The sequence below is a fragment of the Diadema antillarum genome, unplaced genomic scaffold (assembly GCF_040938485.1).
Source record: "Diadema antillarum isolate AM-2024a unplaced genomic scaffold, OU_Dant_1.0 seq00000900_RagTag, whole genome shotgun sequence".
Lineage (NCBI taxonomy): Eukaryota > Metazoa > Echinodermata > Echinoidea > Diadematoida > Diadematidae > Diadema > Diadema antillarum.
Window position 1 is genome coordinate 1,458,514 of NW_027271760.1, and position 21,165 is coordinate 1,479,678.

The 21,165-nt window shown below is 37.1% G+C and overlaps 1 protein-coding gene across 3 annotated transcripts in view; it reads right to left on the reverse strand.

Moving 5' to 3' along the window:
• Positions 1-4,880: 4,880 nt before the first annotated feature.
• The window catches only part of LOC139741072 (uncharacterized), a 39,732-nt gene continuing 23,447 nt past the window's right edge, over positions 4,881-21,165 (reverse strand). Inside the window, exons 5-8 of one of the 3 annotated variants that reach the window (XM_071651660.1) lie at positions 19,787-19,843; positions 12,965-13,021; positions 6,378-6,489; positions 4,881-5,968 (exon numbers count right to left, since the gene is read on the reverse strand). In XM_071651660.1, coding sequence (XP_071507761.1) covers positions 5,031-5,968; positions 6,378-6,489; positions 12,965-13,021; positions 19,787-19,843 — 1,164 coding nt within the window. In that variant the 3' untranslated portion in view covers positions 4,881-5,030. Of the gene's footprint in view, positions 5,978-6,377; positions 6,490-12,964; positions 13,022-19,786; positions 19,844-21,165 lie in introns of all 3 variants that reach the window. The other 2 variants (XM_071651659.1, XM_071651661.1) reach the window with 2 other exon arrangements.

Genomic DNA, 21,165 nt, shown 5'->3' on the forward strand with positions numbered 1-21,165 from the left:
TCTGCAAGTATGCATAGGGCCTATGTAACAAAAAACAAGATTTACACAAAAACAAAACAGAACACCTAAAAGTACTGACTGAGATCAGCATCTCTTAATTTTAACACAAAAGACAGCAGGGAATCTGAGAAAATATTCACATTCTTCTAGTGAAGTACCCACATAATAAAGAGTGCATGATAATTATTACACTGTGTAATGAGTTGTGAATGTGTGCATTGAAAATCTGACATGACAGAAATCAGATGACGGACAGAATATATCATTGTCCAGTGTGTAATAAAGAATGCATGCCATCTTTTTTTTTTTCAGTCACTCAACTTGACATTCGTATGTTCTACTGTGCGAGAAACATTTATGCCTGCATAGATGTATGCTTCGTACAGCTAACTTGGGTGCTGCTTTATGATAGGCGAGGGTGTATATATCTCTCCTTCAGGGCACTGTGCACAAAATGTGTCATGGAGTTTGATATCACATCGATTAATGCTCTACATCTGTCTACGAGGTGTTCCCTCCCTCAGAGCGTTTTACACTTTGGGGCCGGCAAACTTCACTTCTCTATTTGTACGTGTTAGACTACCAAAACAACACTTCAAATTGTGCTTACAGAAAAGCTGATTTTAACATTTGGTCAAGTTAAGGCTCAGTGTCGACACAGCTCTCAAATCTGAAGTTCTCTAAAATCTATCAACCCAAAGACCTTCAGGAGTGGCCAGATCTACTTGTGACAAGAATTGCTGCAGAAATCATCGAGGCTCTATCAAAACAGAATAAGAACAGTTCATACAGAATAGAGCCAAAAATAATATTTGGAAAATTCTGACAATCTTTTATTTTATGATTTTAAAGTTGATCTAAATTCATCAAGATTCTTTCATGGAAAATCATACTGAAGTCTAATTATGCATATTTTTCCCCATTTACTTCCCCAACCCCTAGGGTTTTTTATCTTTTATTTTGGCATGATTTACCTCATCACGAAAATGAAATCTCTGTTCTCTTGTATCCCTTTTGTTTCAGATAGCAGTTTGGAAACAATCAACTATCCCTTGAATTAATTGTAAATTTGCAGCATATATATATACCTTTGACATTTTGTACCATTTTTCCTATGAAATATACAAATTGACAGCATTACAAATATTGCACTGAGACTTTAATCTTTAATGCACAAATTTTTAGTCTTATCACTGAGTTGAAAAACACTGAGGAAAATCCGACCTACTAGAAACTCAAATATGGCAACACAAGATACGTACACAGTTAATGTGTTGAATAAACTTCATGTGATCATGGCTATTGTGGCAATTACTAGGCAAATTATTAGTACAATGTATTTGGAGTTGTGTAGCCCTTTCACGAGTTGTTGTAGCACAGAAAGAAAGTCGAACTTAGGCATGCTTTTGTGCAGACAGAGGATATCTGTTACCATGACGACCTGAAGTAAATTTCATGAAAAGATGTCAAAATTTGTGATTTTAGTCAGGGGGAAAATTTCCTTCTGTAGTCTCATGTAGTCTGGACTGAAGGTTCCCACTGCTGTTTGTCTCTTTCTATGTGTGTTGTACATGAATCCATGCATATACAAATCACATTGGAGGCATTACCCAGTCGGGATCGATGCACCGGAGTGGGCATCACTAAAGAAAATGTAACATCTATTTGATACATGGCATCCATAACAGTTGAAAACAAAGAAACAAGTCGATGAGGAGATCCTCTAAGTTTCAATTTAGCTTTTTTTTTTTAATACACAATGCTTCTACACACCATAGAGCAAAATAGAACCATGTATTTTAATCTAGCTGCATTTACACTGATCGCTGGCAAGGAATGTGCTGCAAGGACTGAAGATGGTGCACATAATGTGTGGGTAATGTACAACATCGAAATACCAGAATTGGCAATTGTACAGCATCCTGATGTATTGTTCTATTCTGAGTAAAAACCGCTGCACATAGAGTTTTTTACTATGGAGAAAATGTATATTACAATAATATGTCTAGCTGTCCATGTCATTCTCAAACTAGATTTCATCACACCTTGTAGATCTTCTAGATTCAGGTACAAAAATACACGGAATCGGACCTAATCCATTTCGTCATTGTTTGGGCATGCTTTCCCTTATACAAGTTAACATTTAAGTCACTTATTACGACTGTTTCTATCAATCAGAAGCAGTACAAAATATGCATACATTGGTATAAAAAGCACCTACAAATTACATAGAAAGCTTAGTAAAGCACATTTGTGATTAAAAAACAAAATTACAGAGTGAAAATGCACAAGATCAGACAACCTGCTTTTTGAAATGCAATTACAAAATCAAATTGCGGTGGATGTAGCTCACACGTAATTAGTTTGACTAACACATGTAACTGCTAATAGCTCATTGCTAGGCACAAATTGAAACCTTTTGTGATAACAATTTAGATTATATGGAATAAAGTGTGCAGAGATGTAGGAAGAATGAGTAACACGATGTACAACAAACCACAAAATCAAAAGAGCAAGATATTCTTCTTTTTTTTCTCACAACAGGTCAACTGTATACCTTGATCATTCAACTAGATTCTATCTCCTACATGGTAAATTCAAGGAATATACACATTCTGTTCAACAGGTAAAAGGTATGTTTCAAAATATATTGACATATTCAAACATCATTGATACATGCCATCCATTTAAACTATAATGATTATTATCATTTCATTTTCTTTCGCACATCAGATAAATAAAGTAATCTGTGGCACCGGGCCACCATTTTTCTTTTCTATACAAATTACCAGATAACTCATTCTGTAATTTATACTATCATTCAAACACACAGACTCACAGAGACACGTCAAACTGCATGCAGAAGCTTACTTGGGAAGCTTTATAGAATGCACACATTCCTAAGAAGTCCCCACGATAAGTTAAAGTTTGCAACATATACCATAAAGCCATTCACACTAACTGAAGATATGCCATACTTATCTTTATTGCTGTTTGTAAACTTCAGTATTTGTATAATTTCATTTCTGCCTTACATATGATTGTCTACATTGTACTTCAGTAAAACAAAAATGGGGAGTAACATTAGGACTGAATGTCATTAAATTTACAACCTGCATACTTGCCACTACAACTTCATCTTGTAGAAAATAAGATAATCACAGATATTGACAGATACAGTGAGGGGTCTTCAGTAGATCTACCAAAATAATGCTTAATGACCTAAAAAATGTTAATGTGTACAAGGCAAATTTTTGAAGCACATTGATCTTCTTGATGAGTTTATTGAAGGTGACTGTGAGTTCGTAACATTCCTAGAATCCAATGAAGCAGGGACTTCCTGGAGGTGGTGAATACGATGAACAATACACAGGTACATCAAAAGGGAATATCTTATGGCCTTCCCTTCAATAATGCGTATTACATAAGGCATTGTATCACTTTTTACTGTTGGCCTTGTCCCCACATAGCAAATTTCTGGTTAAAAAACTTGTGGGAGATTATAACTACAACTAGTGAGAAACTCATTAATTCTGAATGACTAAATCGAGGAAAAATAACATCATACTTGCTTTCAAGGCCCAAGTATAGCTTTTCCTCTCATTTCTCAATGAATTAAAAGATACACCACATCGGGCAGACAATAAATTTTGAAATTTTGAATTGCATTTATGATTCAAACAACAGACCCTTGTCAACATCAAACTTTGACCAGTCTTGTACATATACACATTTTTTAACTTAACAAAACGATAACAGCTAACTGTTTGTATATGGATTGCAAAGCAAATTTGTGCAAATTGGTTACATGTCTGCTAATCCAGACAATTAAGAAAGTGAAATGGAAAATATATGCAACAAATAATTGGGAATATTGCTGGCTTTTCCTACAAAAATTATGTCAAACCTAAGTCTATAAATGAGAAATATCATTGGTTTTAGAATGTCATTTCACCTGTAAATGACAGAAAAGACAATACATGATTGGCACTTTGAGAATCATTGTCAGTTACATGATTGATGTACCTACAAATCTTTCCTTTTCCTGATTTACTCTTGAAAACGCTACATCGAAGCTCTCTGAAAATACATATATCTCTGCATGATGATGGAAAAAATGGCCGATTCTCCTGGAAAATAGAAAGTTTGCGATTCTCTGATGTAAATTGTAGAGTGAGGCAAGGCTGCAATACTGGGCAAACCTGACATTCAGTGAGTATAGCATATCACCCTGTTTACAAAAAGAACCCCTTTCTCTTCAGCTTATCATCTTCCAGAAAGTAGAGTTTTGTGAAAAAGAGTGACACCTCGTTACAGCGATATGTACATGTCATATTCATTCTTGCCATTTCTGTACGTGAAATGCGTACAGCGAGTTTTCCTTTTTATACATCCTTGATTTTGTACACAACAGAAGAAATGGAGTCTTTTGCTGTTTTCATTGAAAAAGTTGTCTAATAGAAATATCTACATAGTCAAGGAATGAAGGATAATGCAAGCTCTCTCTCTCTTTCTCTCTCTCTCTCTCTATTCTGCTGAGACACACAGACACAACTACATACAGACTCACAGAAACACACACATCAGGTGAAATATCCAAGCTACTTACTCATATCTTAGAAGCACTTGACTTAGTTACCACATGATTTCAACAGAAAAGTGGAAAATACTTTGGTGAAGTTCATTGCTGAATGAATATTCTAGATTATCAACTCATGTTGCAAAAATACAAACTTTCCATAACTGCTTGCCTTTGCATGAATCAAAAATTGGAAAGAAAAACATACTGTAACTGTAATAAAACAACTTTTTTTTTCTGAAAAGGAACTGTGAAAACAAACAAAATAATTACAATCAGATGTAAGACAACCATTTCTTTAGTTTCTTTTGCCTTATGTTGAAATCACACACTCATAGCACATACCAGAATTGGTGAACACGATAAGTGAAAAGCACATTTTACAAATCTATAAAAAAGAAATATAATGCGTGACATCTAGGTAGCCAAGAAGATACTAGAACGATGCCTGTCATACACATTGATCCTGACTGGCCTGATTGTCTGAGGGTTCTACGTGGACGGTGGGTGTGACAGGGCTCCCATTCTGGGCACCGTTCCTCACCCCCTGGCTACCATTTGTTTGCCCGTTGGGTTCCCAAAGCAAAGGATTGCTGTGCCCCTTGGGCAGAGTTTGTGCAGGTGCCCGCAGTCCACCCTCCTGCTTACTAGGACAAGCGGCATTTCGCTGCAGCTGCGGACTTGGGGAACCGGAGGACGAGTTCGATGATGCTCTGTTTCTCCTGTTTGTGTTTCGTTGCCTGATCTGAGGCGAGCTTGCTAAGGAATCGTTGTCGCTGGAGCATCCGGATTCGACACTCAGGAGTGAATCTGCCTGCCTTTTGCTGTCACCGTTATTGTTTTTCAAACCAGCGTGATTTAATTTCTTTGGAGACGGTTGATGAGCAGGCGAGTTCCGCATCCTCTGAGCACGCTTTACGGGACTGTCTGGATGCACCTTTAATACACCACCATTTTTGTGCAGGTCATCTTCACTCGACGTAGATGAAACCTGCACAACCGGTTGCACGCGCCATTCCTGGAGCGGTACCTCTTCCCCTCCTGCGGCTACACCCGCAGACTGGCCATCATGACCAGCGGTGCTGGCATCAGCACCGCAGGTATTGGTCCTATCGGAGGGGTTCAACTGGGCGGCTGCAAACTTGCGTTGAGGATTGGGACTTCCTTCCCTTTCGCTGTCTCTGCTGGGCACCAGGAGACCAGCACCGAGGGAGGAACTGCTGAGGGCCGGACTAGAGGTGCCTCCTTTGGCTCCTGGAGATGACAGCATACTCTCTGCTGAGGTGGTTTGCTGACCTGCTATGGACTTCTCATCAGAGGCCTTCAGATACAGCTGTGGAACCGGTAGACTTTGATCCCCATCCACCTGCTCTTCGCTAGGCTGTGTATCTGGAACTCCTGCAGGAAATACAGGAGCAATATTAATTCTATACTTCTGACTGTCAAAATGACATGTCCAATTTCATTCTATCCAGCACCTTCAAACTCTGACAGTTTTTAACCTAGAGGCAAAGGTTAACAGAAGTCCACATGGAAAGTGATTTCTTTCAAATCGAGTGATAGAAAAAAGTGTCTATCTGAGTAATTTGATAAGAGACAGAGTGAAGAGTTTAAAAGGTCAGTTTCAGATGCGATGAAATCAAAAGGAACACAAAAAATCACCGGGTGAGAATGAGAAGGGCAACCCATAATGTTCAAGACAACTTAACGCCCTTCTCATTCTCAACCGAGGAAATATGGTTAAGAATGACAGAAACAATGAGAAAAAAAGCATTAAAAATTTGAATTACTCTCTCACCGCTGTTCGGATCTTGTGCGCCCTTGTCGGCACAAAGCTGGAAGTTGTCTGGCAGTGATTTGACCCGACTGACCGGCTGCTTGACCACAAGGAGTTGGCTGGGATTGTTACTCTGTAGTGGAGATACAGAACAGTCAGTGGCATTTTTCCCCTCAGTTAATAGTTGGTAAATACAGGATGTATATTTCTGTGGATGTCTTGACACAACACATAAAATATCTCCTTAATTTCTCTGATTTTGGGTATGATGGGGGTTGGCTCATATGGCACAGATTGCTGGACAGCATGCAGTTAGCATGATATATTGTATACACCATCTATTTAGTAAGTCTTTTCACGAATCGGGACTTCCCAAAAATTTTGCGAGTGGTGGTAAATTCATGATCTTGGAGCACAGTACTGAACAGGAAAAAGTATCCATGAATGCCACATTCGGGCTTAGTGTTGATATATTTTTGTATTCATATATTTGCTAATAGGTTCCTTCTTGCAAAATTTGCAGAAATAAACCCCCCATGAAGTACATGGCGTATGCAGTAGTATACAAGCCCTTTAAGAATTGACATGCTTCATATCTTTTCTAATACCACATAAAATCTTTAGTGGACATTCTTTTCACCATCCTTGGTGTGAGATATAGAAGACAATGCTTCTGGTCTATGCAAGAGGTGCTTCAGTTATTTGCTATTCATTAGAGAGAAAACACATCTTTTTTCCTGCATCACAAAACAGGCTATGCACTGCAAAAACAGCAGCTCCCTAGCTCCTTCAAACAACAGGGCAAAATGTTCGATACAATGGCTACATACCCAAGGTTGCCTCTAGTCACAAGACAAAATGCAGCAAATCACAATAGATTACTGATGTATGGAAATCGGGCGACCCCATCCATAACGAAAACGACGATGAGGAAGAATTTTAAGCATTTCATATATGGGCTGACTGCAAACAATACTCAAGGTTTCTCTTTCTCACGTATGGCTCAATAGGTTACCTACAGAAGACACCAAGACCTATGTGACATGAAGCTTGGTATCATTTTCTTAAATGACTTTTTTTTTGGGGGGGGGGGGAGGGGGTGGTCTTAAAATACTAGTTTTTATTTGTTTTTAGATACAGCTTATATCATTATTTTTACCAATCCCAATATGGCTTCATCTATAAACATTTATCATTATTTTTCATATTTCACAACAAAATAAGCTCAAAGCATACAAATTGATTGCAAAGGTAAATGAAATGATACATGAAAAGGTAAAGAACACCAGGCTTAGTTCTAAATGAATAACAGAACCAACTAAAAGCAATGTTTGTAAATACTGGTTGGTTCCTACAGTAGAGTGCACCCTTAGAATATATAAGAAGAAACAGGTTCTTGAAATATGTGCATAAAGACTGTAATGCTCAACTCTTACTCAGATTATTGGATAAAATGTTAGATTAACCTTAATCATAAGCTAGGAAACACTGACACCAAAATGAATTTATGGTAACAGTATCATCTTACATGAGAATTATTGATACTTTACAGTCATTAGATTCTATATTTTGACTTTCTTTGCAAACATGTCAGTACATATTTTTCTCACACATGCAATGTATGTCTTGTTTGTTAGTATGTTTTTTCTATAATTTTGTAGACAATGTGTCAGATTGAAAGAGATAGATATATCATGTAGGAAGAGACTATCTTTCTCCCATGCCAGATGTGTACACACCTGAAACATCTTAGTATGGAAGATGAATATTTATCCTAATTTTCTCACAAAGATATGAAATGTCACAAACTGTACAAATGAAGTCTCACACACAAAGCAGTTATTTTGCAGGCATGATTACAGATCTTTGCTTTCTTTCATCTAGTCAAAGTTTCTTATGATGAGGAAAAATTGAATAAAATGCCAGATAGAAATGATATTGCACAAAGACAAAACCAACTGATGGCACATTTTACAGTTGTATTTAAATGAAATAATTTAATCTTTTCAAATTGTGACTCATATTGTGCATTTTTCTAATAAGTCCACATGTTCACTTTATACATATATATGCCACAACTCCTGTGATCTGATCATCGGCCATTTGAATTTTGGTGTTTGTATGTTTCAGCTGGTTAGGAGATTAATTAAAAGTCCTAAATGATCGGGGGAGGGGGGGGGGAGGGGTATTTCATAAAGCTGTTCTTAAAGTTACCAACGACTTAAGAATGACTGGTGATCATTTCTGATGTGCTATACTTATCAGAATTTCAAAAGTTCAGCGCAAGAACTGATCACCAGTTGTTCGTAACTTTAAGAACAGCATTATGAAACACCCCCTGGTGGGTTTAATATTCAGGCTGATCATGGCATTATCAGGAGATGTTCATGAAATGCATCTTGGGAAAACACGGAGGTCGAGATGTTTTACAAGGATTTAGATGAGTGTTTGCTTCCTGTGTCGAAGCAGTGTTCCTAGAGAAGAGAAAATACCATGCATAACTAAATAAGAGTATTTTCATCCAATGTCATCTGAATCCACTGTAATATGCTTTAATGACATGAGGCAGAGTAAAAAAAAGAAAGAAAAAAGAATGTTACTTTCTCCATAGATGAAGACTTGCACTTTGTGGAGAAGAGAGGTGAATTTGTCCTTAGGTTGAGCATGCATGGGGGCTGGGGGGAGGGAGTGGGTAGTGGACTTTGCCTGTTAAGAATTTGAAGGATTCTCCTGGGGTGTTGGGACTTACACTTTAAGGCTTCAACTAAGTCTGGGGTTGTTGATAAGGCATATGCTACTCAAAACAGTGGACAAATATATCACTGATGGTGGTATTTGTCTGCGAGGTTTATGAAGATGTGCATAGGAGCAGTTGCAGATAGTCAAGTTTCATGTATCAACAATTTCTTCGTTATCTCAATTCTGCCTACTCCTTCCAATACTTCACAGAGTAAAATCAGATGAGTCAGAGATGAAGAGAGAATTTGGAGACATGAAGAAAATTGAATGTACAGTAATAGGATATGTCTTTTCTTTAGTCATCTGGTAAATGAAAATTATACTGTAATAATGATGATGATGGTGGTGGTGATGATGGTGATGATGGTGATGATGATGATGATGATGATGATGATGATGATATGGTCTTTTATCAAGAGTAGCCTCTTTAGTGTTGCCACCTCTCTATCAGAGGACCCTGCCATTAATTATTATAACCCTAGCATTGCCAGGTACCCATTTATACACCTGGGTCCAGAGGGACAGGGTGGGCAAAAAAAAATCTTGCATAAGGGTGTAGAATCTGAATGGGATTTGAGTCAACCATTATGCCACAGTGTCCCCATATATATTCTAAACTTGTTCTATTTGTTTACTTCTATAAAAGGAGTTCAAAATGAACTATATGTCACATAGCCTGTGTAGTGAGCCAGAAATCATAAATGGGTGATGTAGTGCATCATGGTTTTGGAAAAAACCAAACACAAAATAAACCCTCTAAACACACAAAGCCCTTATAGTTTGGTACTTCCCTTTCCCTCATATTTTGGGATGTTCTAGAGCAATGGTTCTAGAGAACTGTTTTCAGTTTATCACAGGATCAACAATGGTGGTCAGATATTTCCATTCTATTCTATTTTTCTTTTAAATGTAAACAAAGGGGAGGAAGTAAGGCCTATTATATTGGTCAATGTGGCACTTTATGTGTTAATCGTCTCATTGCCATGGGCATTCAGGCAGTATATAATTATTTGGCATTTTTTAGGTGCCGGGTCCTGATAGACTTAATGTATATCAGCACGAAAAGAAAGAAAGATATGCTTGGAATAGCAACGACAAAAATAGTACGCAGTGGTGGGCGCAGCCATGCATTTGAAATAAGTGATAGAAATCGGAGCTGAGTAAATGAAACATTTGAGAAAGGGCTCTCAAGCGATGCAATCTGAGGCCCCGACTCACTCCCTATTGTGAGCATACAACAAGGGGATTTAAATCTCCATGGCAACTGGTTTTGAAGAGATTATCAAATAATTCTAAAACTTGGTACAGTCATAAAGTACAGCTCATCTAGGACCTAGGATCATTTCCAAATGCTCTCATTTGCTGCATGTAATAGTTCTGAAAAGGCTTTCTGATTTATACAACCATGTACCTCTTGAGTAGAAAATAGAACAAATTATAGTGTCACATGGAAGAAGCACTGCTTTACAAAACACGTCTTGGTATTAGCACTTCATTGTTTCTTAACTTCAGATGTAGTGGGTGGCCACCCTTACAGAAAATGGAAATGTTTGACCCAATTAAAACACACATCTTTAGGCCTACTGTGAAACTGGCTAGTAAGACTGTGTGTGAGTTTTGCATTTTGCATCGTCACATCATCTTTATACCACGATAATTCACTGAAGCTTCATCAACCTCCCACCTCAAAGATATCTTATGTTTTTGCTGTTTTGCAGCCCATGAATATTCATCTCTGGATTGCCAAATCTGCATAGGCCTATATCTATATCATATGCTCAATACTCAAGAAAGACCAGTTTGATAGCACATTGTACAAACTGAGACAAAAAGAAAGAAAAAAAGAATCTCTTTGTGAGTGAATATGATAGCAGGCAAAAGATTTTCATGCACAGAAGCCATTTGTTCAATCAAAATCTGTGATAGTGAAGATTTACAAGAAAGCAATGAATATGATATACAGCACTGAAAACAGAGTTGAATAAGATGACCTTTTTATCAATAGTATGTTAGTACTACAGGCATTGTCATGATCTCTATTATCATTTTCTTCATCACCCTTGCTGCCACTACATTTGTCGACTTCTTTAAAGTAACATCATCAATAATGATAACACATCATCACACTTGTCATACATTGTAAGAGGGTGACAAAATGCAAGTCAATCACGCGCGGTGCTGGAAGGTAGAATATAACTGTATGCGATCCAACGTTCAGGATTATATCTGGCAATATTCAGCATGCATGTCTGATATGGTTAATGGAGACAAACATGCACAGACGTCACCATCAACATCTTATGCAAACACACATGCACGCACACACACACACACACACACAAACACACACACATGCACGCACACAGAAAACGAACTTTAATGAACAAATGAAAATTATACGTGCTCGTCTGGACTGAATAGATATGCATGCATGTCCAGGCAACGTGATTATAAGCAAACACAATAACTCTGGTACGGTCTGCAGACACAGCATCTGGTATTTTTGTCTGTTTTTGATAATAGCAGTATTCACACATGATTGCATTCCTATGGTGTATTGCAAAAATGCACAGAATGCTCCACTACCCAGGGGTCATGGTTGAGTCAATTCGTTCCCTGATGCTACTGTACTATTATCAATGATAACCACTGAACTCTATAGTGGAAGACTGTTACGCGCAGTGCTTGAAGCCAGCGCTTTGCTTTAGTTGGCGCTGCCATTTTAGAACTCCACATTTAGGCCCCGCCCACTTTACTATACGCTACTGTTGTGCAGAGGGTACACAGAAGAAGCATGCGTTTCTCAGTGGAAAGTCACTTTGGTGTAAATTATGGGGGCGCCAAGTTCTGCATGGGCTATTTCATTACGAAATGGCTCTTTAGTCGACAAAATGAACATTCCTAACAAAACTACTGTTTTTGTGACAAAATGAACATTTCTTCAACGGAATGACTGATTTCAAAATGCCATTTTGTAGACAGAATTACTCATTTCGTAACGAAATAGCCAAGTGACTCTTGGCACCTTATTGGTGCCCCATAGCAAAGTCCCGAAATGGCCGCCACCGGCCAGCACTTCCGGTGTCTTCAACCTTTTACCCACAGTGCAACACGAGCGTAGTGGCTTTTCGGCGTGGAGTGCGCGCTAAGTGCGCACAGCACCCCTTCCACTATATAGAGTTCAGTAATGATAACAGACTTCAAACTGAGGAGGAGGAGGCCGGTGGATTGGTTGAAGCTATGGGGGAAATTAGTACACTGCAGGTGTGATGATTTTGAATTTCATGAATCCAACCAGTAAAACACAGCCATACAAGCAGGAAATGCTTCTTAAGGCCTTTGCTATATGCCACTTTGATGGAATAACTGGGCATCAGAGTAATTATCACATTTCAGTGGATAAGCTCAAGGAAACTTTTGAAGTGTTGAGAACACTGTTTATGACATCTTATACTTATTGAAAAGAAACCTGTCAATTACATGCACAACATATGGATTTTTTTTTTTTGCAATTCAATGTAAAAAGACAAATAAAAAGTTTGAAACAGCAACATGCATATGCGATAGGCAGAACACAAATACCATATGCACTAAAAAATACCTTGCACTCTGGCAATACAGTAACCCTGGTAATCTGCCATTGAATATGAAAGTAAATCATTTGCCAGTATACATTCTTATGTACAGTATACACATCTCTTGAATTCTATTTCTCACAGACCAAATATAATGGGGAACACATTCCAACGTCAAAACAACAAATCTGTGCTTGAGGGGAGTTATTGTGTTTGCCTTGTGCATGTGATATATGAGTATCATGCGCAACAACTCTACATAAAATGCAAGCCTTGATTAAAGATGACCTGTACCGGTTGCTTTTGGCGGTGTGGGCTCAATGTCAGAATGACATCAGCCGGCGAAAGTTCCTATCGTCAGAATTCAAATGAAAGAGAATAAAAAAAAAAAGGAGAAAGAGGGGAGATGGATAGAAAGATAAGGTAAAAAATGTATTAGAGTTTGTTGGATGAATCTGAAAGCATGCCTAGAGATATTTTTTACTAGACACAAGCTATAAATGTCTTCTCTGGAATCCTTTCTTGACGTGAAGAGGAACATTCAAGGCATTAACATCTGTACGATGAACCTTGCACCGAGGAAATTGATGCCAGCAATGGTATGAAAGTGAGCTGAAGACTATGGCCCGAATTCACAAAGGTGGTACAATTGAAACCATGGTTTACACCATGGACAAAGACCTTAGTTTCGTATGGGGCGCCAAGTGTCGCATATGGCCTATTTCGTTACGAAATCAGTCATTTTGTCGATAAAATAGGCCATGTGACACTTGGCACCCCATACAAAAACTACGGTCTTTGTCCATGGTTTTAACCATGGTTTCAATTTACCACCTTTGTGAATTTGGGCCTTTGAGACAGAGCCCTGTGTATACCATGTGTGTGTGGAAGTATGTGTGTGCATGTGTTCTCATAAATGGTTTCAATCACAGATATTGTAGTATTCACTCCAGGTAAGTGGGGATACATTTCACACCTGTTTGTGCAGAGTATTTAAAACAAATGGAAAAGTGTCCTCTTCAGGCCCTAGGGGTACCTTCGGGGTATATATTGCACCTGCCCATTCTGGATACTAGTATTTAGGACCTTTACGTAGGCAAATAGTTTTCACACTATTCACACTGGGAAATTTAAATACACTTTTACACGTATCCTTGATTGTTGTGTATATACCTATACACTACATGAAGCCTGATCTTTCACTTACTGAGTTGAATTTAAGATTCAATTTTTATGGTATTGCTTACAATTTGTTGATTTATCAGAAAAAAGAGAAAAAGTCATTTTTTGCTTTTCAGAAACAAATTATGGAATATGCCAACACAAAAGTTATCCTGAGCAAACCATCATATCCCTGGTAGAAGCAAATTATGAAAATGTGTATGTGTGTGTGTGGAGAAGTAGCAGCATGCTTCTACATTCCTTACACATGCACACTATCAAGATTTGAGCCAGTTTGGAGTTGGAATGAGTATGAGGAGGCGAAAGGAAGGTCATTGTACTTTGATGGGCTTGTCATGACTTCACCACCAGGGGGGCATTTCATCAACGAGTTCGTCGGAGTTTTCACCGACAAATTTGCTATCAGCCAATCAGATGCAAGGATTTACACTGACAACTGTTAAAAGCTAATGAAATCCTTGCGTCTGATTGGCTGATAGCAAATTTGTTGGTGAAAACTCCGACGAACTCGTTGATGAAACGCCCCCCAGGTATATCTGTGCAAATATTTTTGAGCAGGGTACACTACAGTGATTAATAGTGTACACATCAGTAGTTCATAATGTAAAATACTCATACTCTCAAAAGTAAAGGCTAGAAATTTCCTTCATGAATTTGCATGGCTCTAACTGTAGTAACAAACAGACTTTACATTATGGACCATTCAAAGCAATGCACAAATTGTCATCTGTATCATGGATAGAAATGAACACACATTTGTCATGTGTGCTAGTGCTGTATCCCTTATGAAACACTGGACAAAAGTAAACTTGACTATAAGTACATCAACATGACAGCCCCCTCTCCCAGGTATTACTATTTTACACAGAACCAAAACCACAAACACAAAACTTCACCTTGCCTTGAAAGTAGACAAAGATAGGACACATTTAAAGGTATAATTTACCATTTGCAGATGAAACAAAAACCCAGGATTAGTGCTTTAAAATAGTTCTTAAATGTGAGTTAGGGATAGAAACAACCACTGTAAAAATTTGAATCCATATAATTGATGTTAAGTATTGTTAAATACACAAAATGTGAACAATAGTTGTAATAACAATGTTTCCAGACAATAAACCATCTGGGCAATTCCGCAGTTAGGTGGACATGACATGGATAAAAGAAATGTGCCTCTTTATCATACTCTTTAATTTAGGTTTCAACTAATGCCATGGATGTTTTCATATTTATTGATTTTGCGAGATCTAAAACCATCATTGAAAATGTACATGTGGGACTGGGGACGCTGAAATTCACTTAAATGCAAATTACAGTGGGTTCCTTTGAAATTTTTTCCTCAAAGTTTTGCTAAAGGGTAAAAGATGAATACATTTAAGTACTCCAGAAGTCATGTGACATTTTGTCAATTACAAAAGGGTGAAATGACCTGCGGAATTACTCCGGACAAATGTAACGTTACTAACCGTAACGTTACTAACCATGCTTTTGGGGGTCTAGCTAAGAAATTATTGGTCGAACTGCTAAAAAAATTTGTGTGAACATTTGTCATGATGCGATAATTGAAATTAATGCAACACTTTGTTTGAAGTAACTTTAATTTTTGCATACTTTTTGTTACAATACATTGATTTTTTTGTCATGTCCTTTTTTCGTAACATTACTAACCAGCCCTTTAAGTTGCCATAGCAATGCTAATATTTCGTAGATTGTGTCCATTTTTTTCTGTATCATAAACCTGGGAAAGATGAACATGTTGTTGTCATAATTTTGACTTGAAATGAATTAATGGTAATTTAGTAGTAAAAACAAATATCTAAATTTGTTCAAATGTAACGTTACTAACCGCGGAATTGCCCATCTACAGTTATGGTTTATTGAGAAATATACTGACATCTCCTTATATTTTACGCTTTATTGCAAAAAATTGTATATGGTAGGATGTTTTGTGACACAACAGACCTAAACATATGCATCAAATGTGATATCTTGAAAATTTTTTAAATCACTGCTCTAAAGGTAAACAGGGCCTTTAATCTTAAAACTTCCTTTAAAATAAGAAAACAAATCTTACCACAACTATAAAGGCTAAAATGTTATATTCTGTTCCTCTTCTTTTTTTGAGGATGGCATGACCAAAAACAACTCAAACTTGACTGAAGCAGTGTGTGCATTTTATATAAAAGAAATGTTTCTTGACTTTGATCTGCGATGTGTTTTAATTTAGTCAAGCCCAAACTTTAATTTGAACATGTGGAGATAGAAAGAAGACATCTTTGATTTACAACTCCAAAAAGCTCAATATGACATGCTCAGACACAAAACAATTATACTGATACTCGATCAAGAAATGCTGTATAAAATTTTCATCATATAGCCTACACTGTATATAGATTGTTCAGACACATTTATTGATCGATTAGAAAAAAAAATCATTCATAGATGTGCAGCTTTCCACTGTGAATGTTGTTATGATCACCGCTAGCCCTGCCAAGCACTCAGCCATGGAGCGCACACAACATGCCTTTCAATGAGCAAGTCATGTGAGAGTTAAAGGACAAGTCCACCTTCATGTACATAAGGATTGAGAGAATGCAGCAATATTAGTAGAACACATCAGTGAAAGTTTGAGGAAAATCAGACAATCCATTCAAAAGTTATGAATTTTTAAAGTATCTGCCCGATCACTGCTGGATGAGGAGACTACCACAGTGTATGATGTCACATGCATACAACGATATAAGGAAAATAAAAAGAGAATTTCACAAAACTTTACTTTTTGAATAAAGTGCACATTTCTTCGACTTGTTACTGATGTATGTTAAAGGGTAATATTATTCCCCCTGCCTTCTGAAAGAGAGAAGTCGAGTGTTCTTTTGTCATGCGAGAAAACTGGAAATATGTTGAATTTCCTTTATTCTTTCTTTATATCCTTGTACACATGTGACATCACAAGCTATAGTAGTCTTTTCATCCAGCCATGACTGAGCAGAAACTTCAAAAATTTATAACTTTTGAACGGATTGTCCGATGTTTTCCTCAAACTCAATGATGAGCTCTACTAATATTGCTGCATTCACTCAACCCACATGGCTATGAAGGTGAACTTGTCCTTTAAGGTCACCTTTCATGTGCTCATGTCAAGTCTTGCCTAGTTACACCATTCTATGGTCACCATATGTTCAGACACAAACAAAGCGGTGATTTGCTGTCAACTCCTAGTTCGAAACGATGATCTGATCCTCCATTCGTTACACGACATTTCGTTACTCAGTGTGGCAGACACATAAAATCTATTGCATAGCTTTACGTATTTGGTACGAACTTTTGCTGTCTACCCTGAATGTTCCATATTTACCAAAGCACCACACCCCCTTGCGCTGTTTGTGCCGTGTGGGTAAATCAGCAGGTGTGAGCACTAGGCATTGTTTTAGTACATTCAGCTTTTCATCGTGAGGTCAAAAGAGCAAATATCAGATGTGTTTTCTTCCAGCTGGTTGCTTTGATACCTATTTATTCCACACCACAGAAACCCATGAGGCTTAGTTCATTTCAGTGTTTGTCTCCACTGGACCTTACTTTGATTGATTTGTTTTTATGGTGGGTGGCACTGTAATCTTCTTTCAACATTACATGCTAGCAAACAGCTAGACTATAATAATCCACTCAAGTGTTCTATCACAACAGCTAGATTAAAACTGCTGTGTACCTAGAATGTAATTACAGCTGTACCTGCTTATTCCAGTTCATATTAACAGCTGATATTCCTCACGCATTCATTACCAGTTGCATTGCTGGGCAAGCCATCAGCTTGTCCAAAATGTGTGTGTGTGTGTGTGTGAGTGTGTGTGTGTGCGTGTGTATTGTGTGTGTTTGTATGATTCTGAATTCAATGGTTACCTAGTCTGTTTTACTGTCACAGAATACAGCACCCCTGCAATTGCGCGAAGTTTTGTCTGGTCCAATTGATGAGGTATAAAAATATATAGGTTTGAGCGTCCTCGCGATCTGGTCCTGACAACCACTTTCTGTCTACACGACAGACGTGGGAATGCCCCACCACAGTGATACCAGGTCCATTTCTGGTGCTGACCTACATGTACATTTTGTAGCTAGACTGTCCATGGACACATGAGATGTAAAATCAAATCAAACCTAAATATGCATTTAAAATAAATGATTATATTGGGCTTCCCAGCAATCTGGGGACAAAAGAATATAGCCAAACTACCCCAGATATCAGATCCTTTTTTTTTTTTTTTTTTTTGGCAGAGGGAATAGTACTGGTGTGATGCCTGCATCTCTGATTCACTGAAATTTGACTTGAGAGGAGTAATTCTTGTTTTCAGTTGGGTGCAAATATAGGACTTGTATAAAAGATGTATGTAAAAGTCTGATGTACGACTAACTGGTCCATCTTTTCAGTGAGTTATCAAAGAGACCTGAGTGGAGTGCTTTCTGATTGTGGCTGCTCCATCTCCCAAACCTCCATGGACAATCTTACTAAGATCAACATTCATGAAGACAGCAGATAAAACTGACACTCATCCCATCACTATGAGGATTATCGTGAACATCATGAAATATTGAACATGGTGAAATATTGAACATGGTGCAATTTGTGCATTTCATTGCCCTAAAAAAACCCCAACAATTAACTCACACACTTCCTATATCATTTTACTTGTAATTCTGTTGTAAAATCTACTACCCAGTCGGATCCATTTCAACCCACTCCAGATAACACCTTGAGGTTTGCTTAAATCAATTGTATCTGAAGTATGGCAAACATGAAGCTGCTGAATTCACTTCAGCTTTATGCACTATCTATAAAACAACTAAAGCTACTGCAGCTGCGTCAATGTTTTCCTTGTTTTCAATGAGTTGGAAATTTCTGCCACCATAGAAGCAAAGATTTCTGCCAGATACATCAAAATACGATGTAAGGGGGATATATAGAGTCAACTCTATACAAGTTGATCCTGACAGGACTAAAGTAAACACATCAACTTCAGCAATATTTGACTTCTGCATGTTACAGAGGAATGATACGCTAATGCTTTGAATGCAAATTGCGACTTTTGTTGTTTTCGTCAACTTTGGCAATTATTCAGCATATGCTTATCCACTCATGCGAAGTTGACTGTGTAAGAATTAAATCCTGATTCATTCCTCATTTTCAATATGTATGAACATTTTGTGTGGCAGTAGGCTTGTGTTCAATAGCACAAACTTCTCAGTGGGGTGTGTGTTAAAATTTAAGGTACCTGAATGCATGTAGAATTCACTCCTGTAATACAGACGTTCAAAAGTACATTGCCTATTAGTAAGAGTCAGTTGGCAACACCATCACATTCAAGAAAATTATATGGACTCTTAAAAAAAACACACACACAAAGTTAGTCTGTGAAGTATGCATGAGTGGTAAGACCAGGAACTGAGCATTAAGAAATAGGAGCCGACATTAACCTTATAGAGACAGACATTGAAATGCAAACACACTTTCACATTTTTGGATAGATGTTCATACATCTGCACTTACACAGCACCTTTTGTGAATACAGATATGTTGATATATGGTATTATATGCCATTGTATATAATACGTATACAATATGTATACATGATGTAAAACATGTATACATGAATGCATATGAATCAAATCTATATGTTTTTACATCTGTATTGATCCCAACTGCACATATATATGTTGTATAAAATTTGCATATACAATTAGAATACAAACATTTAACAAAAGACACAAATAACTACATTCATAAACATATCACTGCACTTCAATATGGGAATAAATATCAAAGGAAGATTAATTGTTTGATATAACACATTGAATAAAAAAGAAGTTTGCCTGTACCATAGTTCTGCAAGTACAATGAATGGCAAATAAAATATTGTGAATAAAATCATAGAGGGGTACCTTGGCTGATTTTTTGTCTCCTTTAGGTAAAGACATTTCAGGATTGGAGGTTGCCACCTGTCACGCAGAAAATAAAAATCGGGAATGTAAAAAATAAATAAAGAAATAAAAGCAATACGAGCAAGCAAAGGGTATTAAACACAAACAGAAACCACATGGAAATTATATCAAATAAAATTACATGTATGATCTGTTTTCCACAAAAACAAGAATGATGCAAATATGATTTCAAATCATGAAAAGAAATATAAAAATGTGAGCTAATTTTGCAGCTGGCTGCATCAGAATATATACTGGTATGTGGAATAAAATTGCATGAAAGCTTGGTGAGAATTACAAGATCCTAGCTGTACAGGTAGGAGCTACCAGTCTCAAAAGAATACATATTTTTCTTTCCCTTTCCTTCTCTGAAGGTTACTGCAAACCAGGCATTTACAATACATGAATTGAATCAAATAAACAGAGTAAAGGAGAAACATGCTTCTTTTCAAAACAAAATTATGGGCAAATCAGTTGATTTTGTGTTGATTATAGCATCAAAATGAATTGATTTATGATCATAATACATATACAAGTATGATGGGGAAAAAAAACAACAACCCACACACATCATGCACTGGAAATAAATGCACAAATATACATACATATTTTAAAATGAGACAATGAAATGATGAAATCATTAAATAAAATAACATCTGATATTTGAAATCTGGTTCACATTTGCAGGCTAACAGTTGAACATCATAAAAGCTGTGTTTGTATATGAGATATAATGGGAATAAGAGATCAATTGTAAACTACAGGAGATCAGTTGGAGGACTGTTACTCTGTGCTACGTTTAATTCTCTGTCTCAATTGGCTACAGACTGAAACAAAGTTTCATGACAATCTACAAGGCTTTGTAGATTGTTGCACTTGTCTACAGCATATGTCCAGACAGCATGATTTATGTTTTTTTTAAATAATATATGTGCAAATTATTGCAAATGATTAAAATGTAACATTAAGAAATGGTGAGAAAAAATATGAATCAACTACAGTGCACTCCTGTTACAACGAACACAGTTACAACAAAATTCCAGTTACAGCGAAGTAAAAATTCAGGCTGCAACATTATCCGCTCTATGTACTTTTATTGTTTATTTGTTCGGTTATATTTTCGGTTATAAATTTTGATATAATGAAAGAAGACTGCTGGTCCCTAGGAGTTCGGTTATAACGGGAATCCACTGTACAAAACTAATAAAAAAACCCAACACAACAATGCCATCAAGTTTTTGAAGTCATTATGTTTCTATTAAACTAAAATTAGCAAAATGATCAGCACATCTTGCTTTATTTTATGCAATGTCTGTGAGCATGTTGCTGTCGACAAAATA